Source organism: Amphibalanus amphitrite, unplaced genomic scaffold (assembly GCF_019059575.1).
Source record: "Amphibalanus amphitrite isolate SeventyFive unplaced genomic scaffold, NRLGWU_Aamphi_draft 000011F_arrow, whole genome shotgun sequence".
In the NCBI taxonomy this organism is placed as follows: domain Eukaryota; kingdom Metazoa; phylum Arthropoda; class Thecostraca; order Balanomorpha; family Balanidae; genus Amphibalanus; species Amphibalanus amphitrite.
The window spans coordinates 1,956,446-1,984,378 of record NW_024881507.1 but is presented as its reverse complement, the minus strand read 5'-3'; the positions used below and the strand labels follow the sequence as shown (position 1 = coordinate 1,984,378).

At 52.3% G+C, this 27,933-nt stretch overlaps 4 protein-coding genes across 5 annotated transcripts; 2 read left to right on the top strand and 2 right to left on the bottom strand.

The window, feature by feature from the left end:
• Positions 1-358: 358 nt before the first annotated feature.
• Positions 359-9,054, bottom strand: LOC122382561 (alpha-L-fucosidase-like). Its single transcript, XM_043368062.1, has 9 exons — positions 8,556-9,054; positions 5,232-5,373; positions 3,702-3,808; positions 3,231-3,391; positions 2,519-2,634; positions 2,081-2,282; positions 1,558-1,700; positions 996-1,176; positions 359-721 (listed from the first exon to the last, which is right to left on the bottom strand). The coding sequence occupies exons 1-9, from the start codon at positions 8,752-8,754 to the stop codon at positions 593-595; spliced, it is 1,380 nt and encodes a 459-aa protein (XP_043223997.1). The 5' UTR covers positions 8,755-9,054; the 3' UTR covers positions 359-592.
• On the top strand, positions 5,522-8,035 carry LOC122382566. The gene is made up of 2 exons (XM_043368071.1): positions 5,522-6,406; positions 6,832-8,035. The coding sequence occupies exons 1-2, from the start codon at positions 6,279-6,281 to the stop codon at positions 7,814-7,816; spliced, it is 1,113 nt and encodes a 370-aa protein (XP_043224006.1). The 5' UTR covers positions 5,522-6,278; the 3' UTR covers positions 7,817-8,035.
• A 1,226-nt stretch (positions 9,055-10,280) lies between the features above and the next one.
• Positions 10,281-15,069, top strand: LOC122382552 (dihydrolipoyllysine-residue acetyltransferase component of pyruvate dehydrogenase complex, mitochondrial-like). 2 transcript variants are annotated; one of them, XM_043368043.1, is made up of 2 exons: positions 10,281-10,402; positions 12,866-15,069. In XM_043368043.1, exon 2 carries the CDS (start codon positions 12,887-12,889, stop codon positions 14,366-14,368), a length of 1,482 nt encoding a protein of 493 aa, XP_043223978.1. In that variant the 5' UTR covers positions 10,281-10,402; positions 12,866-12,886; the 3' UTR covers positions 14,369-15,069. The 2 variants fall into 2 exon arrangements, with proteins under 2 accessions (XP_043223978.1, XP_043223986.1); XM_043368051.1 differs by having other exon boundaries at positions 10,341-10,360.
• A 924-nt stretch (positions 15,070-15,993) lies between these two features.
• Positions 15,994-27,852, bottom strand: LOC122382544 (transcription factor AP-4-like). The gene is made up of 4 exons (XM_043368032.1): positions 27,602-27,852; positions 19,273-19,447; positions 17,467-18,077; positions 15,994-17,114 (listed from the first exon to the last, which is right to left on the bottom strand). Exons 1-4 carry the CDS (start codon positions 27,679-27,681, stop codon positions 16,808-16,810), a joined length of 1,173 nt encoding a protein of 390 aa, XP_043223967.1. The 5' UTR covers positions 27,682-27,852; the 3' UTR covers positions 15,994-16,807.
• Between the last annotated feature and the right edge of the window lie 81 nt (positions 27,853-27,933).

Here is a 27,933-nt window from a genome sequence, read left to right as displayed (position 1 = left end):
GCTGCCACATGCCTATTGCCTACATATAGCTCAAAGTTCAAACCCCTGCCCCATTTGGAAGCCTAACACTATGTAGCTAACACGTTAAGCAAATTATTCACGAGAGTCCAAATGAGAACTGGTGAAATCTTCAGGGAATGCGGAGAAAATACAGTTTGCTTATGACTAGGCTCGGTTGGGATGTACTTTAATGACCGTGAACAACCCTGTGAAAAGAAAATAAGTATATAATTCATACCGATATTTATTGTGTGCACATACTTACGTGAGGTATCGGTGTTTGGTAATGCATACAGTTTTGATAACTCTCTAGACCATCTTCAACAGTCCACATGCTACATGCGCATGCATAAGTGGACAATTTCTATTTCGTTTTATTAGCCATTTCATAAGGCACGGCACTCTCCTCTTCCCACCATATTTGGAGATCTTTGAATACAAGGGGTCGTGATGCACGATGAGCGACCAATCTTTGCCTCCTGAGAGCCCATTAGACCATCATCTCATTACATAATCAATAATCCCTCCCGCGCAGCTCCACAATTTTCCGGCCAAGTGATCCCTGATCCTCCATCAGGTGCCAGTAGCCGTCCTAGAGACGGTTTTCCTCGTCAGAGACGGGTGTCGCACCATCCATCTTGAGCACCCACGCCCAGCGCGAGGTGACCTGGGTCAGGTCAGGGAACGCCACGTGCAGGGGCCCGTCGGCCGGCTGAGACCACTGGAACAGGGCAGGTCACGGTCAGGTGATGGCTAGATAACGGTCTCGACCAGGTCACAGTCACAACCCAATTTATATTACGGTTACGGTCAGGTCACGGTCATGACATTTTCCAGGCTTTATGAATGGTCAATGCAGAGCAGCAATGGGCCATTTTGAACAAATTAAACGCACCTACCAAAATTTACCGACACCCGAAAACAATAAGAACGAGCAATTGAAAGGCACCTATACATATTACACCTAACTACGGTTGTTCTAAATTGTCATCTACCTTGAGCGGGTCCTGGCAGCCGAGCATGAAGACCTTGCTGTCGGCGGCCAGTGTGACGGCTCCCAGCTGGAGGGTGTCGCTCTCGGGCCAGTCGAGCACGATGGCGAACACGGCGCCGTCCCGCTGGGTGTACCACACGCCGGCCGTCAGCGTGTCGTTCTGGTGTGACCACGGCTTCGAGCTGACGGAACGGGGGGGGGGGGATCAACACGGACGCGCCAACAGATGAAATGCGTTATGCGTGTTAAACGTGTTCTGCCGATTGAGCCGCCCGTTTAGCGTTGGGTAGGCTAGTGAGTAGTTAGTGCTGTAGGACGGTAAACGTATACTACTCGCGCCGGTAGCCCCAGGACTTGCTGTCGATGGTCATGCAGTTCTCCCACTGTGCGGCAGCAGGACGCCCGGTAGATGAACCGTTCTCTGCCGGTGCCGTTCGCTCACCTTTAGATGGCCTGCCGTGCTGTAGGGCTGTTTATTTTTTTTGTGATGCATGTAAACTGTTGATTGTCTAGGTGCCTGCCAAATCACGTGTATAGTGTATTTTGCCTCGCCGTCCGCTCACCTGTAGATGGCCTCGCCGTTGATGCCGAGCCACTCGCCCATCTGCCGGAGCCGCTCCTCGAAGATGGGCACGATACGACCGTCGTGCGTGGGTCCGACGTTCATCAGAAGGTTACCGCCGCAGCTGATCGTCTCCGCCATCGTCTGAGGGGAGAGGTGCCAGCGTCATCAGAACATAGTTGACGTCTCGGTGGCATAAGGCACAAGGCCTTAGGACAGGATATAGGTCACTCGATCAAGGTTCCTTAGTTATTGTCGGCAGACCGTCTGCCGACCATAGATAGACGCGCGATGTGTGCTCGTTGCTTGGATGACGAACAATGAATTGATTGAACAATGAACGATTATTGACTAAAGATAGTCAAAGTCTTGGCCACAAGGAGACGTTATCAACAAAAAATACCAACGCGCACCGGAAGATGCGCAGCGCGTTTTCCTTCCTTGATGAGGTAGGAAAACCTTGTACGTACCTTGCTGATAACGTACCTTGCCTGTTATAAGTGCTTATCGCAGCGAGCTCCTACCTTGGTGAGGTCGTCCATTGACAGGATATCGGCGAGGACGGCCTCGCGCCGGTAGCCCCAGGACTTGCTGTCGATGGTCATACAGTTCTCCCACTTGTGCGGCAGCAGGACGCCCGGGTTGTAGCGGTCCTGGCAGGTGAAGAAGTCACCGTGCGCGCAGCTGGCGTCCGGACCCCAGCGGTCGTTGGTCACCACCGTATCCCTGAGGGAGTGATAGGATGTTAGCGCCGTCTTCAAACATTGGGAGGGGCGTGGGTGGAAACAGCGGGCTTCAGGGTGCAGAGGGATCGCGCTGGAGCGACGGGGATTAATTGGATCGCGCTGGACTACAATAAAAATTGCACACAGCCACACAGTGATCAAAAGCCGTGCAATACATCTAAACATCTAATAGACATACATAGAGTCAGAGTATACATATTTGGAGGTGTGCCTCACTTGACCGGTGAGTCGTTGTAGAGCCAGGCGATGAAGTCCTTACTGCCCCAGTAGTCGGAGCTGGGGGCGGCGATACTGCCGTCCGACCAGATCACCTCCGGCTGGTACTCGTTTACCTGCAGGACCAGGTCACCAGGTCACAGAAAGTCAGTCGGAGCTGGGGGCGGCGATACTGCCATCCGACCAGATCACCTCCGGCTGGTACTCGTTCACCTGCAGCACCGTCACAGGTCACAGTCAGTCAGCCGAAGCTGGGGGCGGCGATACTGCCGTCCGACCAGATCACCTCTGGCTGGTACTCGTTCACCTGCAGGACCGTCACCAGGTCACAGTCAGTCAGTCGGAGCTGGGGATTAACGATGATTTAATTAAATATTTTCATTTTCTCGTTACTTTCTAAAGATTTTAGTTGATGACCACATATAACGAACATTTAAACGATTATTTCCTACAAAAATATGAATTGGGTAGGTACAACATTTTTACGTAGGTATTTCTAGTGTACCGTATCATCGAGTCGAGTAAAATCGTCGGGTATTTTGGCCGAGTGTGTCGTAATTAATTGCGATAACCGCAATTAATTTCGGATGCCTACTATTGAAGAGATAGTAGGAAGTACTATTAATGTCCAGTGATCAGATACATTTTATATCACCGACTCTGTACATATGCAACCACCGTACCCATAGACGTTCCCAATGGACATATATACCAGTTCGTAGAGTTCGGGGATGGTCTTGGCGCCAGGGAAGGCCTTCTGTGTAAAGTTGGACTCCTTGTCGGCCAGGAAGAGAGGGTTGAACCATTCGAACAGCGAGTGGTAGACGCCGAACTTGATGTCGGTTCGGTTCCGAATCGACTTCGCCAGGTCACCTGGAAAGGGTTTAGACGATTTCGGACATGAGTGACCCTGTCGTTACTTTTTAAAAGGACTTGCTGAGCTTAAATGATCGCAATATACCGCTCTGGCATATTTTGAAACACGAAGCCAATACTAAGTTCCTTTTAAATATTCGGCAAGACGCTCAAGTAAATATAGGTCACACACCACTGCCCTCGTAAAAAGGATAGTGCAAGCGTTAATCAAGAATTACTTTGTCATTGTGTTGAATGTTTAACTACGTTTGCTGTATATCGTTGCATTAGGTGTTAAAATTTAGCACTAATCTGAGCAATCTCGTACCGAGCAGGTCCCGGTTAGGCCCGGTATCCACGGCGTTCCAGTTCCAGGCGTACTTGGACGGCCACATGGTGAAGCCCTCGTGGTGCTTGCTCGTCAGAACAATGTACCTGGCAATGGGCACGTAGTAAATGCTCACAGACGTACATTTTTAGAATGTGTATGGTTTTAACAGTTTTACTTCACGCATCACTATAATTGATAAACAGTAATCTATGTAAAACGTTAACCCTCGCCCGTAAACGGCGATCTGCCACCTTCGCCCATGCAGGGGGGGGGTTGGTGCGACCCCCCCCCCTTGGCGTTTGAAAACGGAGCGTCGTAGAGCTTAGCGGAAAAGACCAACGGATTGCTCTCGCCGAGATCTCGCGATTGGTGGTATATTTTTTGGTCCTAGGTCAACATTTGACCTACTTTTGACCGGTCAAAGGTCAAATTTTCGGAAAAATAGACTTTTTTCAACTTTCCTCGGCGATTGCGGCAAAACGGTGGGAGATATCGACTTGAAACCTTCACTATCGTGTTCCTTGATCAATTCTCTATCGTTTGGTATGTATTTCGTTTCCCTAGCTCTAAAAATGGCGCGTTGGGAGCGCCGGAAGTCGGCAAGGTCACAGTCGGCGGCAGAAATTCGAAAAATCAAAATTTAAATTTTTGAAATCTGATTGTATTTTTGGATTTGGAAGGTCCATTTGCTCCCTATAGAAGCTAATATTGCTGCATATTCCCATTGAGGTGACAAGAATTAGCAAAATAGTGGTTCGGGCGCTTTTCAAAAATAGTACCGGACGCTGTTCCTCTTGTGACGTCATAGCTCCGTGACCTGACCTGACCCGGTCAAGTTTCTTATACCATATGATAGCCAATACTTGCCCCAACATGCATGGGAAGTTTCATCACGATCCATCAACCGATGTCCGTACCACCGGCAGGAAACCTCGGGCGTTGGCACTCAGTTTGTGAAAATCCGGCCGGAGGCTGTTCCCTTTGTGACGTCATAACTCCGTGACCTGACATGACCCGGTCAAATTTTTTTTATCAAAAGATGCGCAAGGTTTGCCCCATAAGGTACCCAAAATTTGGCGGCGCTGCGCGCCGCCGTTTTTGCACTATTTCCGAAAAACCTCAGGGGGGGGGGGGGGTTGCACCAACCCCCCCCTACATGGGCGAGGGTTAATTGATGATAACCTTATATAAACATTAGGTATAAGCGTTATATTGGAACAATGGACATCGACCAAGGACGATAGTGCCCTGATAACAATCCAGTGCAGACCTGGTGCAAGGGCTCTCACTGTGATGAGTGTTTTGCGCATCGATGTCGATAAGGTGGGATCGAAACAAACACTCAGAAAAAACGTGAGACCGTTCACTGCACACATGCGAGATACAAGATTGTGTGGTGAAACTTGGCCATTATTTCGGAACGATGGTAGTAAGCTTAAGTAAACCTCCTGCGATTGACACAATAGACTGATGCTGTGCACTTTTACTAATATACTGACGAGGCGCTTATTGCAGCAGTGCACTTACTGAGCACCGGCGGCTTTGAATATGTCGGCCCACTGGTCTGGGTCGTAGAACTCGGCCGTGAACTGAGGCGCGAAGTCGGCGTACGTGAAGTTGGGCCGGTAGTTTTTCTCCATAAACTCCACGTACTGCTCATATTTCTGCTCTGAAATCAGCAACGGAGTACGGGCAGAGGTAAAGTAACGATACCATGCACATTGCACATGTCATAACACATACTAGTGGACCGAGGCCTTCATTTTGTTCTGTCGCACTATGAGTGACCAGTGACCACTGACCGGTGACCCTACCTCGATCAGCTGATCAGCTTTGACGACGCCAATGCGCTGTTATAGAGCCTATAGCGCGGTGCCCGCCCGCCTCCCCAGTGCGCCCAGCCTCACCGGGTCTCGGTTCAGGGTCAACGACACGGGCGGAGGCCAAATGTAGCCGCCGGAGAGGAGCGACGAGATGAGAGAGCGAGAGCTGCGCCGGCCAGTCCGGTCCGATAGGTCAGTGAGGAGACGACTGGAGAGTTGGTGGTGTGGTGTTCTTAGGAGTGGTGTGAGGAGAGAGGAGAGAAGAACGGAACATGGGATGGAAGTGATTTAGGACGGAAGTGATTCGATGGAACCGTGATTGAATACGGGAAACTGGTTGTGTGCGGTGGTTGCAATGCATGGCAGTTTATTGAGCCCGGTTCTGGTGACGCTGTGATGTAGTGTGATTTCGAAGTAACTACGCTCTACGCTATTTTTGGTCAGAAGAGATGTGTGGAGTGTTCCTAAACACTATCGTATTACTTATATATCCTCGTATTACTTACTGATGGCATACACTTGATCAACTTTCAACAGCATAGGTCAAAGGATAGCCGTTGTCATCAAAGCATTCTGAACTTCTCAGCGAAAACACCAAAAGACTCGGAATACTCGGAATGAAACGATTCCAGAGATTCAGCGACAGGGAAGAAGCGGGACTGAAAGTATCCCGATCAATGACGTTTCCAAACTTCCAGTAAATATCGGATAACAACCAGCAGGCAGCAAACGAATAAAGAGCGCACGAGCCATGAGACGGCTGAGATGGACTAGATCCAGTCGCTGTTGGCGAGATCTTCCGAACTTGCTTTTGGTTGTCGGCGCTGCAAGTTTGATATTATTGGCATGCTTATCGTCCATACCAGACTACTCAAAAAGGTGATGTAATACCTATGTATGAACCTTATCCTTGATCTGGGTTCACACGTTGGGTCATCTGCTCGTTGATTCGACACTTATTTATTCGTGCGAAATGACTGCTTTGTAATTAAACGGACAGAAACGTTCCGTCCCACTAGGCGCTACGTTAATTAATTATTTATTAGCTGGACACTTTGCTTCCTTTTAAAAGTTGTCCTTTTCATAAAATACAAAATCCAAAAAGTGTAAAATCCGTTTTCCTGAACCGCTCCGAAACTTAATATTTGAAGCAATTATTACTGTCACAGAAATGATAAGTTTGGATATGAATTTGTGTTAGTTATTGCAATTTTTCAAGGTGAATGACTTAGGTACATTAATTTGCAACATGGGTAGGTATCTGTGAATGTATACCGTTAACAAGCTGCCTTCCTATTCTACAGTCGCAATCTTGTTGCCCACCGCAGTCCACCTACGAAGTCTCGCAGTCCACCGACGTTCTCCAGCAGTCCACCGACGTTCTCCATCAGTCCACTGTCAGTCTCCAGTCTGGTGCGCCACCCGAGTCGACCGCTGACCACCGCCGAGACGTCAGACTGTCTGCGGCGGCGCGGCGCAGCTCTGGGCCGCAGCACGCGCATCACTTTCATCGGCAACTCGCGCGCCAGGCAGGTGTTCGAGACGCTGGCGGGTCAGCGGCGGCTGCGGCTGCTGACGCGCGCCCAGACCGCCGGACGGACACCGTTCCTGGACGAGCCGCTGCTGCCCGACTGGCACCACTTCGCCGACCCGAACTCCACCTGTGTGGGCGTGTGGCCCAAGGGCCGGCCCAAGGGCGAGCCGGCGCGCGCCTGGTGCTCTCAGCTCGCCGTCGGAGATGGCCTGGAGCTCGAGTTCCGCTGGCGGAACGCCATGTTCCGGTTCCTGGACGTCCTGCGCCGACTGGAACGGGGCTGTGCGCGCGGTCTGCCCTGCCCCGACTTTATCGTCATCAACCAGGGCCTGCATTTTGTGGTAAATGGTCGGTTCGGCCGACTGATGCCGATTTTCCGCGAGTACCTGGAGGACTGTGTGCCGTATCTGCGCCGGCTCACCGCCCGCCGAGTGAAGGTGCTCTGGATGCTGGAGCACGCGGGTAACCCGAGAATCGGTCCGGAGAGCTACAACGACGACCTGACGGTGCTGAACGCCCTGCTGGCGGACCTGTTTACCAGGAGGTTGCGGTTGCCCGGGCTCCACGTGTGGACGTCAGAGGCGAGTGCGGTGGCGCGCTTTTGGTCGCGCGAGTGCTTCTGGCGGCTGCCGGAGCTCAGTCCGGAGGACCGTCATGTGTGCATGCAGGAGAGGTACCACGTGAACAATGGGACGCTGGAGGTGATGGCACAGCAGCTCATCAACTTTGTATGTGATAGTGACGACTATAACTGATTGATGTCATGTTTGTGACGTGCGTTGAAGGATCTGATCATAGAAGGGTCTGTGGAACATGAGACAATCGGTAAATGTGTCTTCTTTGTTTTAGAAATTAGCACAGGGCCCACTCAACTTGCTGATGATATTGAAAACATGAAAATTGAAATACTTACAAATGGTGTCAACTGTCATTTCAATAAAGTCATACACCATGATGCTTACGTGATAACTGAAAACGGTTCTACGGGTCAGGCTTCATGGATTGAAAGTTCAAAGCAGTTACAGCCCTCTTGTTTATGGTTCTGTCATCTGTGTGGCAAGGAGTGCCGGACTAAGAAAGAAAATGACGAAAACCAGCCACTAAAACTCATGGTGTAGCGCTGTTTATCGTATGCCGATCGCCGTGCTGTCTGTTTCCCATTTCCGTCCATAGATGGCACCAGTAGTGTTCGCCTGCAGGTAGGCTGCGCCGCACAACTCCCGGAAGACGGTAGGATCCAATATAACGCTCGTTGTAGGTAATAAGGTAGGTACTTGGTCCGCCCAGATCAGGTTTAGATTCGTTAGTGGCGACTTTTAGTTGGTAAGCAAACTTGCCGATTGAATTGAATTGAAAACCAATGCGTTGTGCACTAAGAATACGATGCACGATCCTATTTCGACCATTTCCCATATACCTACCTATGTGCCCCATTGTTCGCTCCATAAAGTTTGAACCTCTTGACGTTAGATTTTTGCTCGATTAACATCTCACCTTGCCAGAAGTCCCAGAACCACTCGTCGCCGAAACTGGGCACCGAGTAGAGTCCCCAGTGGATGAAGATGCCGAACTTGGCCTCGTCGTACCAGCCGGGGATGGGTCGCGTGTCCAGAGAGTCCCAGGTGGGCTCGTAGCGCGCGCCGCAGAGACTGGCCGCCAGCAGCAGCAGCGCGGCCGTCACCGCCGCCGACATCACGTCCGGCTGGCTCACCACGGTCCTACAGCGGCCAGCCCACGGTCCTGGAGCGGCGCTCAGGAGCGACTGGATCTCGGCTCAGCTGAGCAGTTGGCTCGCCGTCCCTCGCCGATCCCCTGTGGTTCTGTGGTACTGAACACTGCGTGCTGACCGGATGGTGACCGGCCTCGTTCGGGTACCACTGCGCACTGGCTGCTCCGGGCGACAGCGGAGGCCGGTCGAGTACCCCCCCCCCCCCCCCGGGTCGGTCCGTATCGGTATCCTGAGCGGAGGTCGTTTGTTTACAGTGGCCGATATGGCCGCATTAAGTAGGAGTGAACGAACGCGGCGGCAACAGAGGCGGCGCGAGGTGCGGCGGGCGAGCCGATTCGTAGGCCCGATCTCCCAGGGATGGCCGATGGGATGGGAAAGTCTACAGGAGCCATCTGCCATTCGTTAAAAAAGTTAAGATGCCGGTAAACGGGCATGGGATCTCCAATGCCTCCCATAGGTATAGGTGGCGGCGCTACACAGTGGCGGATCCAGGGGGCAAGAGGGCCATGCCCCCCACCCCCACCCTTTGGGCCTCCCGGGGGACCACCACGGAGTTTTTTTTTTTTAATCAATTACGGAGGTCACCGACGGGAGCTTCATTCAACCCAGAGGTTTCCTAAGGGGGCACCATCCAGCAGGTCTATCGGAATAGGGTACCGTTTTCGGGGTCTCCCGGAGACCCATTTCTGTCCCTCGCCTCGGGTGGGGCTATTTCCATCTCGAAGTCCGCGCCCCGCGGGGACACCATCTCGAGCTCTCCGGGGGCACTATCCCGAGTTCTCCGTGGGCACCATCCCAAGGTCAGAGGGGGCTCCATCTTGATGGTCCGGGGCACCATCCCGAGGTCTGAGCGCAGAGGGGGCACCATCCCGAAGTCTCCGGGGGCACCATCCCGAAGTCTGTCTCCTGGGGCACCATTCCGAGGTGTCCGGGGGCACCATTTCAAGTTTCCAGGGGCACCATTCCGAAATCTGAGGTCTGAAGGAGCACTCTTCCCGGGTCTGAGGGGGCACCATCCCAAAAGTAAGTGGCCGAAATCCGTGGATTTTTTAGGGGGGGGGGTACCAAATGCCAGGGGGCACCACACCTACCGTATGCCCATGTGTCCTCCCCCTTGACGAAATCCTGGATCCGCCACTAACTCTACAAAATGCTTACCGGCAAATGGCTTATCTTATACTTGTCCTTCTCGCTCGATACCTATCACCCTATTCCGGACTAGACGGTCACCATCATCCGGCGCCGGCAGGCGGGAGCAGGTTCCTGTGGGGTGACCTCGGGATGAGCTCAGCTACGGCCGGCTGCGCACCATGGCCGCCGCTCATACTGATATATTTTTCTCTAAATCCCAGTATTCCTTGCCGTTGCACTGTATTCATTATTCACATATTATGGCATGGACCTACTACTCTGGCTCGCAATGTAATGTTGGTGCATGACGTAGCTGACGTAGCAATAGTACGTCATATATTTTATGAGCTGCCAACTCCATACCGATGAAATTTTTCGTCTAATTTCTCGATCCTTGATTTGCGACGTTTTCGGAGTCGAATTCTTTTCCTTTTTGGAGGTCATTCCGGACAGGCCGCGGTTCGGTGGGCGGATATAATAGGTAAGGCTGCAGTTTCTCACATGAAAGAGCATATTGTATCTAAAAAAGAAGTGCAGAAAACTATTTTTACCTTGCGCTCGCCCGAAGAATTATTATTAAGGGTGCGCCAATTTTGTGCCACTCCGGTAGTTGAACTCTACCCTGTCCAAACATATTTTTTATTTTTTATTGTTATGTAATGATCTCCTGTTCAGCAGTGTATTGCTATTCACTGACAGATCCAGCTCAAAGTTTTGTAGGGGCAAACCCTAACCATGTGTTAGTTCTTTCCATGCACTGTCCCGAGTAATGTTAAAATTATGCCGTTTGGTAGGGGCAGTTGCCCTATTTACCCTCCCCTGAGGGCTGTTCACGGGCCCTGTGTGCGGTCGGACCGCACACAGCCTCGAAGCTCCGCCCACTTCGTCCCTACGTCAGCCTTCCGTCACCGCACACAGCGATCGCTGTGGCCGGTCGGGACTGGCCACAGCGAACCGTTCACCGCACGCAGCCGTGACGTCAGAACCGCCTACCCCTCCCCTACCCCCACGCCTGCTGGACGCACCGCACACACCGCACGCAGCAGTGTGCGGTGCCCGTGAACACCCCTCTGGATGTGCCACTGTTGCCATTTTCAGTCATGACAGAGGAGACAAGACTAAGTGTCTCTTTGATATATTTCTTCACCTATGATAAAGAATAATAAGTTAATGCCGAGCTGCGGTTTAAGTCAGTCACAGATAAAATTAAAAGGTAGTATGTGCCTGCTTGATGCACATTATGGCTAGCAGTACTGCATTATATATAATGATTTTAAAAAAATATGTATTTTATTTTTTGCATGTGAATATTCACTTGTGGCATTTATGATTAATTATATAAATTGGTACCTAACATTGCCTTATCATATTACGTAAATTAAAGCTCCTCACTGTTGAAATAATAAGTCTAAATTAATAGATGTTCTGCCTTATCATAATCTTGTGTAGGGTAGCCTGGGGCAAGACGCCCCAGATAATTTATTTTGCTACATAACTTTTCTCCCACATCACCTGGAAGGCCAAATTTGTGCTCAATGCGTTCTTTGGACATTTTACTTTAAATTCCACCCCTCAAATTCATTCACTTATGATCGGACTCCTAGCTAGGAAGTGATTTGTGAAGCAACTGCAAATGGGGCATTTTGCCCCAACCCCAGGGCAAAACGCCTCAAGGCCCGGGGGCAAGAAGCCCCATACTCTAGATTAAAGATTAAACATGCTAGTTGACTTATATCTTATATGAGAGGACTGTTAGACCTTGGGAAGCACGGCACTGAAGTTAGCTCCTTCCATCCTATCAGGTGTTCAGCTATGACACTTTTGTATGAGCAGGTTTTTCACCTGCCTCATAAGGCCAAATAATAAATTATTGCAATGGAAATGTTAACAAAATACTTCCTTTGCCATCCAGTTGCTGAGAAAAGTACATATAAATGCATAGAAACTTACTGTTAGCAAGCTACCGAACATTAGGAAGTGGGTAGTCCGAACAACACATGAGGTAAAACGCCCCATGGGGCGTTTTGCCCCGCGACCTACTGGGGCGTTTTACCCCATCACATAGTTCGGTCAGAGAACAACGCCTTGCACTCCAGCAAGGCATTACTTAACACAAACCATCCCGGCATTATAAGCGTTAGATAAAGTTGTTCAAAATACATAAAAGTCGTGAACCTGATGTGAACCATAAAAGAACACCATGATGCATAAGCTGACAACAAAACATAGAAATCACTCCAAAAACACATTTTTGGCTATATCTCCCTAAAGAGTCATCACAATTTCTTTCCAGTCTGCTCATATAATGGTCATATAGTGCACGTTTTATAGAAGAGATGATTCTTTGGAGCGCTCTTGCGAGGAACATAATGAATATTAGAGAGAGAAAATATATGAAAAATTGACCTCTCCTCGACATTTAAAATTATTTGAATAGCCAAATATTACTGTATTGATATTTCGACCAACAGGTCTTCTTCAGAATAAGACAGTGTACACAAGTGTACGAGAATGCAATAATATTATTGTATTCTCGTACACTTGTGTACACTGTCTTATTCTGAAGAAGACCTGTTGGTCGAAATATCAATACAGTAATATTTGGCTATTCAAATAATTTTAAATGTCGAGGAGAGGTCAATTTTTTATATATTTTCTCTCTCTAATAGAAGAGATGATTTTTCTCAAGAACCTTGCCAGTTCCGAGAAACATCTGTGAGGCGTTTTACCTCGGCGGGGCGACTTGCCCCGATCTACCCTAAAGGTATTTCCTTGGTAGCTGGGGAGTTGACTTGATTAACTTTGCCATAGTTTGAAATCAAACCATGAGCTAATTGAAACAAATAAGCAATATTCAAAATGTCCAGTTTTCTGACGGATTCCCTCAGCTGATGAGCTGACAGAGCCTCTGACTGCTGAAAACTGACACATCACCTGTCGGCAGGTGACCGTCCACTGCCGAGAGATGCTGCTCCGTCCGGCGGTACCGCTGAGCAGGGCGCTGGGCCGGCACGCCCGGCTCGGTCAGCGACTGGCGCGGCCCGGCGCCGCCCTGCTCCACACGCCGAGGCCCTCCGGCGCGCCGCGCGCCCGCCTCCTCGGCGCGCCGGCGGCGGCCCGGCCGGTCGGCTGGGCGCGCCACTACGCCTCCCAGGACCTGCCGGCGCACCACAAGATCGTGCTGCCCGCGTTGTCGCCGACCATGGAGTCGGGCTCCATCATCAGCTGGGAGAAGGCCGAGGGGGACTTTGTCGGGGAGGGTGACCTACTCGCCGAGATCGAGACCGACAAGGCCTCGATGGGCTTCGAGAACTCCGAGGAGGGATACCTCGCCAAGATCTTAGTGCCGGCCGGAACTAAGGACATCCCGCTGGGCAAACTGCTCTGCATCATTGTCGATAGCAAAGAGGATGTTGACAAGTTCAAGGATTATGTCGACACGTCCGAGCCTGCGCCCCCCGCCGCGGCGCCGGCGGCCGAAGCTCCCAAGCCCGCGGCGCCAGCCGCCACTCCCGCCCCCGCCGCTGCTCCAGTGGCCCCGGCCGCACCAGCCGCCGCCCCGGCCGGGCCGCCCGGAGGTCGGATCATGGCCAGTCCGCGGGCGCGTAAACTGGCGGCCGAGCAGGGCGTGGACCTCACGGCAGTTTCTCCGGGCAGTGACGGCCTGATCCGGGCTGCCCAGGTCACCGCCGCCCCCGCCCCCGCCCCGTCAGCCGCGGCTGCTCCCGCCGCTGCGGCGCCCGCCGTCCAGCCGAGCGCGGCGCACGTCGACGTGGAGCTGTCGTCAGTCCGCAAGACGATTGCCTCCCGCCTGTTGCAGTCGAAGCAGACGATCCCACACTACTACCTCTCTGTCGACGTGGACATGTCAGCGGTGGCGCAGATCCGCGCCGAGACCAACCAGCGCGCCGGTAAGGATGGCGTCAAGCTCAGTGTCAACGACTTCATCATCAAGGCGGCGGCGCTGGCATGTCTGCAGGTGCCCGAGGTGAACTCCTCCTGGCAGGAGACTTTCATTCGGCAGTACAGCTCCGTGGACGTGTCCGTGGCCGTGTCAACCGACTACGGTCTGATCACGCCGATCGTGTTCGGCGCCGAGCGGCGCGGCGTAGCCGACATCAGCTCAGAGGTGCGCCGGCTGGCCGAGCGTGCGCGCGCGCGCCAGCTGCAGCCCAACGAGTTCCAGGGCGGCACGTTCAGCATCTCCAACCTGGGGATGTTCGGCGTGAAGAATTTCTCGGCCATCATCAACCCGCCGCAGTCGTGTATTCTGGCGGTGGGCGGCGCCGTGCAGAAGCTGCTGCCCGGCCCGGACGGGCCGCGCACGGCCGACGTTCTGTCTGTGACGCTCTCGTGCGACCACCGGGTGGTGGACGGCGCGGTGGGCGCCCAGTGGCTGGCCGCCTTCCGGCGATACATGGAGCAGCCCGTCACCATGATCCTGTGACCGGCCTCACTGCCAGCCGGGCTCCTCTAGGTAGTCGTCAGTGAAAGTCAGCCGGCCGAGGCGCCGCGCCGGAGGGTAAGGGAGAGAGAGATCGCGCCCGTTGCGACAATATCGGTCAGGGTGGGGGTGGATGCCGTCAGCGCGTGTGCTAGTCCTCGACGGGCCGCTGCCACGGGCGGGAAGGAGGGGCGCGCCGTCTGAGCGACCGCCTCCCTCAGTTGATGTCAGTAGGTGCTGAGTGATGTTTATGTGACGCCATGTCTTCGTGCAATGATTTGATGACGCGATACTAAACTGACGAATGAACGCAGGTTTTGTGTTGGACTTCGTCAATGTCAGGGAAAGAGCGACTCTTGCCGTACCCGAATATCGCAATGGTTTCGTCAACATTTGACGAGTTCCACCGCCACACCCTTTTGTCTTTGAATCGGTTATAACCTGACTGAAACTATGTGGCCATTCAGCATCCAGTTTTAACGCGGCACAGGTCAGGTGCGTCTGGCTAGGCAGTCTCAGCTTGGCTCGGGGTTCTGGCCGCTCGCCAGTGTCACGGAGGGTGAGCGTGGGGGGTTATCTGGGCCGCCCGCCTGAGGGGATAGGCCGCACAGTTGTGAATAACGTGCCGGGTCATTGACGGTGTGCTCACCTGACCCGTGAACTCTGACGTCATCGTAACAATATAAATGGTGATAGCAAGAAAATTGGTCGTTTACGGTGGATTGGTCTCAGTGGCGGCGGAACACCTTCGATTAAGGGGGGGGGGGCATTGCCGACTTTTGGTCCCATTCTTTCCATGCAACGCCCATCATAGGCGCGGGAGCCGGGGGGGGGGGGCAGTGGGGGCAGCTTGCCCCCCCCCCACTCTGGGGCCGTGGGGGCGGTGCCCCCACAGCTTTGAGACGGAATACCACACTTTTTTGCAAATGTTTTCTTTTTTTGTTGAAAAAGCCGAGGGGTGAAAAATAAGTGGCCTAAAACCGGTGAGAAAACTAGATTTGGGGGTACCCTAGGTTAATCTCTATTATGGTGTGCCCCCCCCCCCCCCCCCCCCAGTCGGAAAGTAGTTCCCGCGCCCCTGACGCCCATAGGACTAATGTTAAAATGCCAAAATCAAAGGGGGTCACTGTGCTTCGGTGCCCCCCCCCCCCGTTTCGCCGCCTAATTTGGTCTCGGGAGACATACTCTGGTCCAGGCAGAGGGGGTGTGGTCCGGTTCATAGAGGGGTTAAGGTTCATAGAGGGGTGCTCTGATTTACGAATGAGGGGTGCTGTGGCTCATGGAGGGTTGTTTTGGTTCACCAAAGGTGTCCCGGTTTACTTGCGGAGTTCTGGTTCACGGATGGATGCCCTGGATTATGTGGGATACTCTGGTTCGTTTGGGGTGCTCTGGATCACGAAGGTGTGCCGCAGACTGTTCGGATGAGGGCTCCGTCCACGCCAGTCAGTCGGGCGCTCGACGTTAGTCTGTCAGGTTCACTGCCAGCTAGCCCGGGTTCCCTCCAGGCTCCAGCTGGAATTTTCGTCCTGCCAAACGGCCCTCTCCCCCCGGACTATGTACCGTGCGGAGGTGGAATACTTCAAACAACACCAGAATCTCGCTAATCGACCCCCGATAACACTCATGAAGCCGAACAAGCTGTTTATTACAAGAATGTCGTTCGCTCAGCTGCAGTAAGGTCTAGTGAGGCCACATCTTACACACAACATAATCTGTACTTAGTAGTAACACCAATAACGTGACATAGACTCTCCTCAGCACGCGGGCCTGCACTCGTCGCTCGATCTCGCTATGTACAGTAACGGAGCAGCCAAGAAATCCGTGCTGCAAAAAAGGGCATCGGGCGGTCACTCGCCGCGCGTACAAAACCATGAGAAGCGCCACCTGCCGCCGGAGTGACACTAGAGGCCGCCACGGCGCGGTGTGGGCGGCACGGCCGGCCTAGCGCCCCACGCCGAGAGAAGACCGCTGTCCACAGCTATCGGCACCAGCAGCTCAAAAACAAAGGTGTGCATCTGTGTTCGCAGCGCTCGCCTGAGAAGAACAAAACAAGTCCGAAAGCGGCCGACGAGTCGGCACCGACTGACTGAAATAACTACCGCGGCGGCGGCGAGTGGCAAGACTGCAGTGTCTGAGCTGTCAGCGACTGAAACTCCAGTGAAACCTAAATACACCGCTCCGGCCGCACTCAAACAGAACACATCTGACTGTGAATCGTACCCGGCCTCCCGCCCCGCCGCACGTTCCCTCCCACCTGAGTACACATCTCCGCTCCCGGCGACAACCAAACGCAAAAAGCTCGTCCAAATCAGTAAATGCAGAAGAACAGGGAATAAGGCAGACGCGCGGCCGATGCGGCCCGCCGCCGCCCGGCCAGTTGAGCAAACGCCACGCGCGCCGGCCGCCGCGGGCCGCGCGCCCGCCGCCCCCAGCGGCCGCCGCTCACGACGGTAGGTGCCGCTGGTGGACCAGGTGGTGCGCCAGCTGCTGCTGCTGCTGCTGCTGCTGGACAATCACCCCCGGCCGGTACGGGTCCGACGCCGCCGCCGCCGCCGAGGCGCGGTCGTGCGTGGTGAGCTCGAGCGGCGCGTCCTGCGGCTCGGGCTCCTCCAGGCAGGCCTCGACCTCGAGCGCCGGCTCGGGCGCCGGCACGAGGTCCTGGAACAGGTGGTCGCCCTCCAGGTGGCGGATCGCCTCCACGATGGTGTCCAGGTTCTGCCGGGATGTGGCTGAACCCACGTACAGCGGCCTGCCGGGCAGGGAAAGGAGCCGCGTCAGTCACAGAAATGTCACAATGCCGCCCTCACCTCGGGCATTCGAAATTTCCCCACCTGGCTTACACCTAGGCAGAGCAGCGTTAACTTCAAAGGTTGACACCTGCTTCTACTGTAACCGCAAACTAACAAATTATGTAAAACAAAAAGAACCAGAGCAATATTCATGAACAGCAGGATGAGATCACGACAGAGAAACTGCAGAATATTTGCGCAATACTTATCGCACCACAAAATAATAGAAACTGCAGAATAGGGGCACGAGCCAATACTGCCAACATGAAACACTCGACGGGCGCCGACGGCCGGGTCCGTCAGTCTTCTCACCTGTGCGGGGTGTGTACCGTGGGCGGCGGTGGGGGCGGCGGCGGCGGCTCGGAGGGCGGCGCCTGCAGGCTGGCAGCGTCCGCCAGCAGCAGGGCCGTCTGCGGCTCCAGGCCGTGTCCGGTCAGCGGCGGCTCGGCCGGCTCCAGGGGAGCCTCCACCAGCTCCACCTTGGGCTTTAGCAGCGGCACGTGGCCGGCGTGCAGTCGCTCGGCGAACGGCGTGGCCGGGGGCGGCGGCGGCGCCTCGGCCAGCCGCAGCCGATCCTCGGTCAGCAGCCGGTGGCGGCGCTCCTGCTCCAGCTGCGCGCGCAGCTCGGACAGCTCCTGGCGGATGGAGGCCGCCTCGGCCTCCTGCGGCGGCGGCGCTGCCGGCTCGGCCGGCGCGGCCGGCGCGGCGGCGGCCTCCTCGCTCGGTGCCGGAGCCTCGGCGCTCTCTCGGGAGACGTTTCGGTGCGCCGAGGCGGGACTGTCGGTGGCGGAGGCGGCGTCCGAGTCGCCGGCCTGCTGCTGCTGGCCCAGCAGTCGCTTCAGCTGGCAGTTCTGCGTCAGCAGGCGCGCCTTCTCCTGTTCCAGGCTGTAGATGAAGTCGGACGTCTGCTGCAGGATGGCCGCCTGCGGACACGAGCAGCGGGTTACACAAAGACACAGGCAGCTCATCGATAGCGGTCAATTCATTGATGACCAGCTAATTCCACAGGAGCACCTGGTCATTGCTTTTTCGTCAGTGAAAATCATCAGACCATGGCCGCAAAGACAAATGTTTCCTGATTAGATACTGATTAATTATGCGTCATGGTTCCGGAAAAATCTGAAAATGATTTATTCCCGAGAGCTGCCGCTGCGCTTAAAAAACGCCGCTGAGACAAGAATCACCAAAGCTACATCACCACAGTTGTGGGCAAGAGTACGGGCTAATTTTTATGATATTAACATAATTTTAGCAGTGCTTTACAAAAATTTTAAGTGTGAAATAACGCGTGAGGAACTATGCTTTACTTTTTCGTCAGTGAAAATCATCAGACCATGGCCGCAAAGACAAATGTTTCGGACGGCCGGTAGGGTATCATGCTGTATCATGGTATCATGGTATCATATCAGGGTATCATGCTGAGGTGATGTCACTTCAAGTGACCCATGCTGGCGTATCATCCCCAAAACATGAGTCATGTTGTAATGTTCGGTCGAAAACTCGTCAACCACTTCAAAAACCGGAAAGATTTTATTCACATTTCAGCCATCCATCGCGCCCCGGCGCCCTCCTCTCGTAGATCCCACGCCGCCGTCCTACAGCACCCTACCGGCCGTCCGACCCGCCGTACCGGTACCGCGGCGGCCGGTATCCCCCGGCAGCGCGCCCCGCCCCCCGCGTGTCTACAAACACCCTCCGTACTACGGCGGCGGCCCGCCCTCCTCCGTAGTACCCGCCGCCCGCCGCCGGCCGGCCAGACAGTCGCGTATCGACCGCCGACCGCGCCCGGACGCCAGACACAAGGCCGCCGCCCCATTGAGCGCCGACTGTTTTCAAGATTGTCGCCGCCCGGGCAGAGGCTACGCCGGCGGCGCGGCGGCGGCCGTCAGCTGGCCGGCCAGCTGACGCTGATTCACGCGGCGCGCCGGCCACCTGATCGGCGGCGGCGGCCGGCGCGGACCGGCGCGGCCGGGGATCGGGGTCGGCGCCACGTGCCCGGCGCCGGCCGGCTGCCGTGGTAGCAGCGGGCCGGCCACCGTCCGCGAGATGTGGGCCGGGGGCGCCAGGCACCAGACCGGCCTACTGATCATGGGTCACCATGGGACGCTGGCGACATACCTTGCTCAGTTTCTCGCCCTCGTGCTGCGGCAGCAGGGAGCGCAGAGCCTGGAAGCCGGCGTTGATGCTCTGCATTCGCCGGCGCTCGTTGCTGTTGGCGATCTCCCGGCGGATGCGTTTCTCGTGTTCCATGGCGACTCTCGGCGGCGCCGACTCGCCCCCCGAGTCCTCCAGTCTGCGGGGAGGGGGAGGGGGAGTCAGCTGTGCCTCCCACGTGACTTGCAGCTGACGCGTCAGCTGAGCGCCGGCTGACGTGGACGACGCTGACGGGCGCGGTCGGGCGTGACGTGTAGGAGCTTTTGTGCTGACGACTGATGAAGTCATCCGCTGATACCAAGAAAATGGGGATAGGTCAGTTGTCGGCACGGCGGTGTTCATTATGGTCCTGTAATAGCGACTTAACTTCGACAAACCCACAGTCACGAAGAGATATAACTACAGTCCGGATTCAGGAGGATGTCTCCCTCTACTATCAAGTGGTTCGCTCCACGATGATGACGAGCATAGATGTCGGGAACCACAAAGGTGGTAACCTTACTCATTTGCAATATATTTACGATTTATCAATCATCATTTTAAAATACTTTATGTACATTCACAAAACGCAATCTAGAAAAGCTTGAGGAGGGCGTATGGTCATTTTGTAAGTTTGGGCGCTTGACTTTGTCCTGCCCAAACATCGACATCTCAATAGATAAGGCAGAGCAAATTCTAGCGGACACTTCAACTCGCATATCGAATTTATCGTATCAGATTATTTTCTTAAGCACCACGTTGTTTGACAACGTGACGGGAGGGCGGGAGCATAAGCTACACTGTGAAGGAGTTACAGCCATTTGCCAGTTGATTTCCAAATAACAGCACATGGGATGGGGCGGTATTTGCACTATAGCGTCACTGACACACCCAACCAAGGCAGACACATCGTGTCAGTGGCATGCCACTTGTAGATAGGCATAAAAAACGAATTCATTTCATGATCGAGGCTATATTATGGATAGGACGAAAGGCTATATATTACATTCTGCACTCTTCTAGCAACTTTTGATGCATCGGACTTCCGACTCATGCGCTTATCTATCTATAGGACCTAATTAGAGCATTGGCCATGTAGTAAACACTGGTATGACTACAATGTGACATTTAAAAGGCGAAACATAGTTATACGACACACAGGCACGCAGGAGTAATAAAATCACATGCAAGTGAACCACATCGCTCAGAAGGCAGCATTACCGCATTACCTGCACCTGCATTAGTGATGACACATCGTGAGCAGACTAGCCCCCGCCGACTGGTTTTCGCCTTTCAGTACGAGACCATTTCATAACGAGACGGATGATGGAAACTAGGAGGAGGGTAGAGAGTAATGGTGTGTTGTGTGCTTGTGTTGGTACACAGTCATACGTTCGGCATATTACCCTCGCGTTCCCAATATTCATCTCTTCTGTTTCAGCTTTCAGTTACGTGCCGTGACATTGTTTAACCAGTTGGCCCCAGTCATGACGTGTCTCAAACGCCAGCTGATTGACATGAACGTTCATACAAATAGTCTTCATACCTATCTATGTCAAGCCACCAATCGTTGGAAGACCTCTAAATTACACGTGTAAGTTCAAAAAGGCCCAAGAAACAGACAAGTAAGACGCTGACAAAGTTCATGGTCTTCAGCCTATCTAGAGGGGGGCTGCTCAGGTCGGACGACGGTAACCGTTTAGGCCGGAACGGTTTCAGGTGTGGAGGAAGAAGTGTTGCGCAGCCGAACGATGGAACAGAGGGATCGACAGCCCTGGCCTGACTGATCTAGCCATGCGGTTTTATTGGGAACTTGGTGGGGTGATGCACCCACGCAGCTCAAGCCCCATGATTACACGCATCATGACCCTACAATTACACAACTACGAGCGGGAGCGGAAAGGATACAGGTGACCGGCAGTGCTTATCAGTCGCAAACCTCACTGAACGGGACCAATCGGTCTGACATGGCCATTTGACTTTTTCAGCCAGAGCTCGGGCCTCGGAGTTAGTCAAAACACGAGAACTGGAAAGAATGAGCGGGATTTAAGTGCTGCAGGGGGTGAGCAATAGAAATGGCAAATCACCTAGCCAATGGGAGGGTCTCAGTGGCCATGACCTGAACGCAGCTCTGCACAGTGCACACTGGAAATACCTCCTTCTGAACGCAGTTCTGCACACTGGAAATTCGCAAAAATCCGACACGTTAGTGTCAACGATGTCTTGCACTTTCGCGTCTTGGCTGTCGAGTCTCATACGGTGTTTCAACTTGTCCTTTTGATGCGATGCCTACAAATGCGAACTTGTAACGTCTAAATGTCTCTCTTCTCAATGGCAGTGACTAAAATATGTTTGAGCTTCTCCCAGCACAAAACCAAGTCCAGCCTATGACTGAGGATAAGCACAGACAGCAGGTGCGTTATTTATATTTGAACACGGATTTGAGACATCTGTCTACACTGAAAAAAAAATTTACTCAGGCCTGGCATTACTCAGTAATAACTCATGAAGAAACTCAGTGAATACGATAGTGGTGCTCACTTATTGGCTGATCTAACTCACATCACCAGGGTGACTTCGTTATGCGTGATTTCTGAGTGCTTAGTTTCGTGAATTCGAACTGAGTCGGAAATGAGTTTTGCTTGGGCAAATCTAGTTTCCTGCGCAATGCATGAGTTCTCGCGAATTCACGTGCAGTTGTGCGTGAGGTACCCCCGGCTTGAAGATGCGCGCATGCGCGGCAGGGTGAGTGTCCTGCGTGATGCGTGAGTTCGCGTGATGAGTATTATAGCCGTTGCGTTCGAAAACCGCGGCGCGCGCTTCAGTCCGTTGTGGCGCGGTGACTCGCGTAGTTCACGTTGAATTGTTGAGGCTATTGTGAAATTGTGCGGGAGAGTGCAGGAGCGGGGAAGGCGTGCAGCGAAGGATGGGACGGGTAAGTTATCTGTGAAGAGCTCGGTGATTGTCGATGAAGCTTTTATCAATCGCATGCGCCGCGGAGAACAGGGAGGTGAACTGATGGACCAGCAGACATTCCCCGCCGGCGTCAGGAGGTCGGTGCCAACCGTGAACGGCGGAGCAGATCGATCGAGAAACTGAGGGATACCTACCCGGCATAGTTCGAAAAAAGAAGAGGTGAGTTATGTTATATTTAAATTTAACCCTTGCATGTGTGCGGCGTTTTCCAGCTTCTAATGTGTAGGGGGGGGGGGTCGGTTGGACCCCCCCCCTTGCCGTTTAGCCCCTGATCGAGCTAGAGCTTCGCGGAAAAAACGAGCGTGTTGCCCGTGACGAGAGGAAGCCGATGATACCCAATTTTAAGGTCCTAGGTCATTGGTTGACCTTCCAGGTCAGGTCAATGACCCAAAGTCGGGAAAATCGGGACCTATTAGAAAGTCGTAAAGTGTGGCTGCTAATGGGTTTTTCGGGGTACTGATCACGAATATCGTGTTAGTTTTGATCACAGATGATGTCTTGAAGCATTTAGACCAGGTCGGGTCAGGTCAGGTCAGGTCAATCAGTAGGCGTCGTGACGGGTATTCGTAGTACGTGTCAACCGCCTCTGACAGCTTCGTAACATGTTACGAAGGCACCAAAACTACTTCGTAAATGTTCAAATGGTTGTTAAATTCGAATTCAGCTCCAAAAACTAGCCTAGAAACATGTAAAACTCGAAAAAGTGAACCGAGGTCACCCGAGGTCACCAAAGGTCAGTGACCTGACCTGACCTTCAGGTGACCTTGACACCCACCCTAATGCATGGGAGCAACATCAAATCACATGTTTGAACGTTTGAAACCACGAAAAGCTTGCAAACGCGCGGCTAATGCGAGCCGACGTACGCCGAATCGCGATTCCGGCCAAACATGGTCTCGGAAAAGAGGTCACAGGTCAAAGGTCATTTGGGTCAGGGTCATGAAAGTTTCAGGGTAGGTGTAAAATTGATCAATGCGATGGTATTGAAAGTTTCGTCGCGATCAGCCGCTTTTTACGCGAGTTATTCGCGAAAAACCATGGGGAAAGGGGGTCAATCCGACCCCCCCCTACACATGCGAGGGTTAAAAAAACATGTTTGTGGGATAATGTTGTCCTTATCCTAAAAGAACGTTCATTTGACCCTTTTTACTTCTTTAAACAAGAACTCCGTCACGACCCGATGTTTTTTTTTGGGGGGGGGGCGAAGGTGGTTTGAAGTCGATTCTTTCCATGCAGCACCCATAGGCACAATGTTAAAAATGTAAAATATTGGGGGACACGTCCCCCGTACCCTTCCCCCCCCCCCCGGTGGTGGAGCCCATGGTCTTAATTCCGCTCGCTGAACCGTTTAAGATTCTTTTGTCTCGTTTGTGCTTATTATTTTTCCACTGTTATTATTTTTTCCGACTGTTTTTTTTTTAATGCCTACACACATATTTTCGTACACTATTCGATTTCAGCGAGCATTTTCAACCTTCCTTACATATTAGATTATTAGATACCGCGGCGAGACGCGTTTGGACGTGACATGCTTATTTCCATTACTGTTAAGTATAACACATTTTATGTGATTGTTTCAAGCTGATTTTAATATTGGACGCCCATGGAAGTGTTTTGCGAGACTAAAACCCGACTGTTAAGGTGACCATCCGACCTTGACCCGCGCTGTGCTGGGTGGCGTTTTACGCCCCCCACCCCGCCCCCTCAGGTTTTTCGCGAATATCTAAGAACGGCGGCGCGCAGCGCCACCATTTTCGGCACACCTGCTCATACATTTGTTTCTCCATGTGAAGAAATTTTAGACCCAGGTCGTTCAAGGTCAGGTCACGTCAAATGACTTAACATCGGAAAAATTTCAATGGTCGCTGACGATCGCACCGTTCGCAACGTGCCATGGAAACCGTTCGATATTTTTGTCATTTTCGCTCAGGGAATTCACCGCTCGATTTCACACCAGTTTGAGGTAAAATGTCAAAAAAATATCGAACGGATTTCATTGTATAGCGTTTTTGATACTGTCCCATCACCATGTCTCAAGTATCAACCTTACGGCATGTACATATAAAATATATTTGCTAGTGCAATAAAACACCTCATATGTGTTCAGCTTGACGGTTTGGATCGACTGATATGCAACATGACCTGGTCAGGTCAACCTAAGGTCAAGTTTTAAATATGGCCTTTCAAGGTCTAATTATAGTTCATTCGTCCCGACGAGAGGAACACTATGCTAACGGCAAAATAAATGTCGTGACTCTTGAGTGGAAAGTATTACAGAAAACATTTTGGTAAAAACTGCTTTTTTAGAGTTTTTGCTCTCTGGAGGCTTAATTGTTGACCCTGAGGTCAAATCTGAGATCAAACGCCAGCAAAAAAAAAGTCGAAAGGGCTTTGACTGCATTTTTCCGCGGGCAGCTCTTTTGGTTCCGAGTTAAGCACCAGTTTTTCGAAAATATTGAAATAAGCAAAATTTGGCCTTTCCTGACCTCTGGTGACCTGGCACTTGACTTGACCTTAAAATTACCCAAGTATTTCCTTAAATATCTTTAATGCTTTTTCGAAAGCCGCTTACGGCGTGTTGCTACGTGGCCCAACCCCAACAGCCGAGTTAGAAGAGGGGACGTGAAGACGACCCCCTCCCCCCAGTACATCACGGTAAACTCAGAGCACCAGCACGGCGCGGTTTAACATTAATTTTGAGCTGAAGTAACTTGATAACTTTTGATATTTCAATCACCTTGCATGCCCTATAACTTCCGTTTCTCTTACTGGCAAAAGAAAATCTGACTTTTTTTATTGTGTTTTCAGGGAACGGCCCATTGAGCCTCCTCTGCATCTTGGCGGAGAAGGCGTCAGTGGTGGCGTACACGGGTGACGAAAATTTGGATCACCCCTATCATAACAAGTCCGAAGAAAACGAACGGTGCCGCCTCATCGTGGAGCGAACGGAAGTCTTGTGGGGATCCATGGTTTGGAAGGGAGTCTTTTGCTGTGGGCGACGGCGCACTTTGTGCTCAGTCAACAAACGGCGCACAAAGTGCGAAACACGCTGTGGTTTGTGTGTATCCATGTGCTCCACACACCATTCAATGCTGAGCGCCAGCCACCTGTAGCCGCGAAGACTGAGGTCGAGAAGCTGGCAAAAGAGTGAAGCTGAGCTGACGTGGAGTCGATCCCCCCCCCCCCCGACGCAGTTTGGCGTGTGTCAGAATTGAAATACAGCGCAATGCGACCGTTTCTACAAACATGTATTTCTTGTAAGGGCTGGGGCGAATAGTGCAAGACTAGACGTTGGTCGGGCATGGTATAATACAGATATGTATGCTGGTTTTGGGCAATGATTCGTTATATATTGGCCAATCCCAATATATAGACTAGCTGCCTGGTAGTGGCTGTTGTATGAGCATCATGCATGCATATTGCATAATGCTGATGCGGCAGCTGTTATCATGGGCGGCGAGCCTATACATTGGCTTGAGCCAATATAAAACGAATCAGATCAGCCGTTTCAGGCGGCGCCTGAGTAACACCCGAGTATCGTATGAGTTATCGACGTGAGTACGTCCTGAGTACAGCCCTAGTTTTCACTGAATAACCGATGAGTTCCAACTGAGTTATGGCCGTACTACCACCTGAGTTATACATTAGTACCAGCTGAGTTACATGTGAGTTACTTCCTAGTTTTTCATGAGTAATGACTTACTAATACCTGAGTTTGGCCTGAGTTGTCTGAGTAGGACATGAGTTACGCATGAGTACTTACTGAATTTTATCTGAGTTTTACCATCGGACAAAATGGCAACTCACTTTGTTACTCACATGCTACTCACTTGCAATGAGTTTTGCCCGAGTTTTACCTGCGTTCCGCCCTGAGTTTTACCTGAGTACGCGGATTTAGAGTGAGTTTTACCATTGGACAAAATGGCAACTCAGTCATTACTCAGAAAAGTGAGTAAAAATTTTTTTCAGTGTATAAGAGAAAGGCGCTATGGCTCGAACGGCTCGAACGACGGCCGCACTCATCGAACTCTGTTCCAAGTACCTAGGTGAGTTGGAATATGTGATCGAGCATCAATGCTCCGTGCTAGGAGACATTTTTTTTGCTCGGCCAGCCTAGCGCCAGTCTCGAGCGGTGGGACAGTTAACCCGGCAATTTTGGCCGGGATGCAAAAGTTACGTTAAACCGGACAGGTTGGTGGGGGACTTTAACGTCTCCGTTTGTCTCGACACGACCCTGCTGGCGGCAGCGCGCCACGCCCCCTCCAATCGCAATAAACAACACGGGTATATCGTTCTCAGCCGGGGTTATCCAGAAGGCACTGCCGAGTCACCGCGTGGGTTATCCGTCATCTATCTTCTTTCGCCCAATCCCTGCAACCCATTCTCTCACTAGATTTCATATTCAATTCAGAGTTCCGAGCTGACATCAACCATTCCCAACAATTGGAAAGGGCGCCTCTAAAAGGGCGTTCAGCATACCCCTTCGGCATGACCGTTCACGTGGCCAAATGTCCTCTCCGGCTGGGGCATTTCCGTCTCCACGGGATTGAGATGAACTCAGCGGCTGTTCTGACTAGTGTCCGCCTCACAGTACGTCTTATCCTCTCACCTCAACCAGTGCTCTGAAATGCCTCCCACTGCAAAAGAACGAGAGGGCCTGATCTGACCTGACCACTAACAAAACAAAAACATATGGCACGGCTTGTATCGACTCGTACTGTTTTGTAATGATGATAAGGTCACCGTGACCCAGAGCAGGCTAGAGAGACTTGACCCTCACGTCAACACACTGATACCCGGCGTTGCATTTAGGTGTTCCGATCTTGCCTTTACGATTCACCGATTGAGATTGCTCCCCAGTCCCCATTACCAGCTGCAGCCAGCTGTACCTAATCCCCCCTCGACCATCACTTGCACTCTGACTCCAGTGCAGAGGGCCAGAGGCCACAAACTCTTCCCGCAGATGGGCAACGACCATAACAACCAACCCCCCCCCCCCAAAAAAAAAATAAATAAATAATCGCGCGGTTCAGGATCCGATCCGCCGCTCCAACTCACCAGCCCAGCCTGATGTACCTGGTACATCAGGCTGGTATTGTGATACCAGATCAGGCATCTGGTATTGTGATTCAAGCGCCGCGGTTGTTGCTCATTTACCTGCTTTCCATGCCGAACAAATATCCCGAATATCATCCAGTAACATGTTCAAATATAATAAAGAAGGTACTAGGATTAATTCAGAGATAAGCATAGTCAGCCACTTCCATTGGATTGCCCGCAATTTCCCTAGAAGCAGAAGGCATTCTCGTTGCCCATCACCGGCACCACCCCAACCCACCTGCACGCGCTGCCGGCGAGTTCGTCCTGGCTGTCCGATATATCGTCAAAATCACGTTTTATTGCCGTACCCGAGTGCATGATTCTTCAGAAATGTCGCGAATGTATCACTTTAATTGTTTTGGAGGCTCGCAGCCTCCAAAATCGCGTATCACAACAACACTACAACACTCCGACCCCGATACCGCCTCTCAACGTAAACTAATGGCGGGTCTTGGCGGGAAACAGCTGCAGACACCCAGAAGTTCTTGCGCATCAAGGTCACATTTTTGGACCAGAACGATGTTATGAAAATAACAAATTAGTTTTCAAAAAGTACATTTAATTACAAAT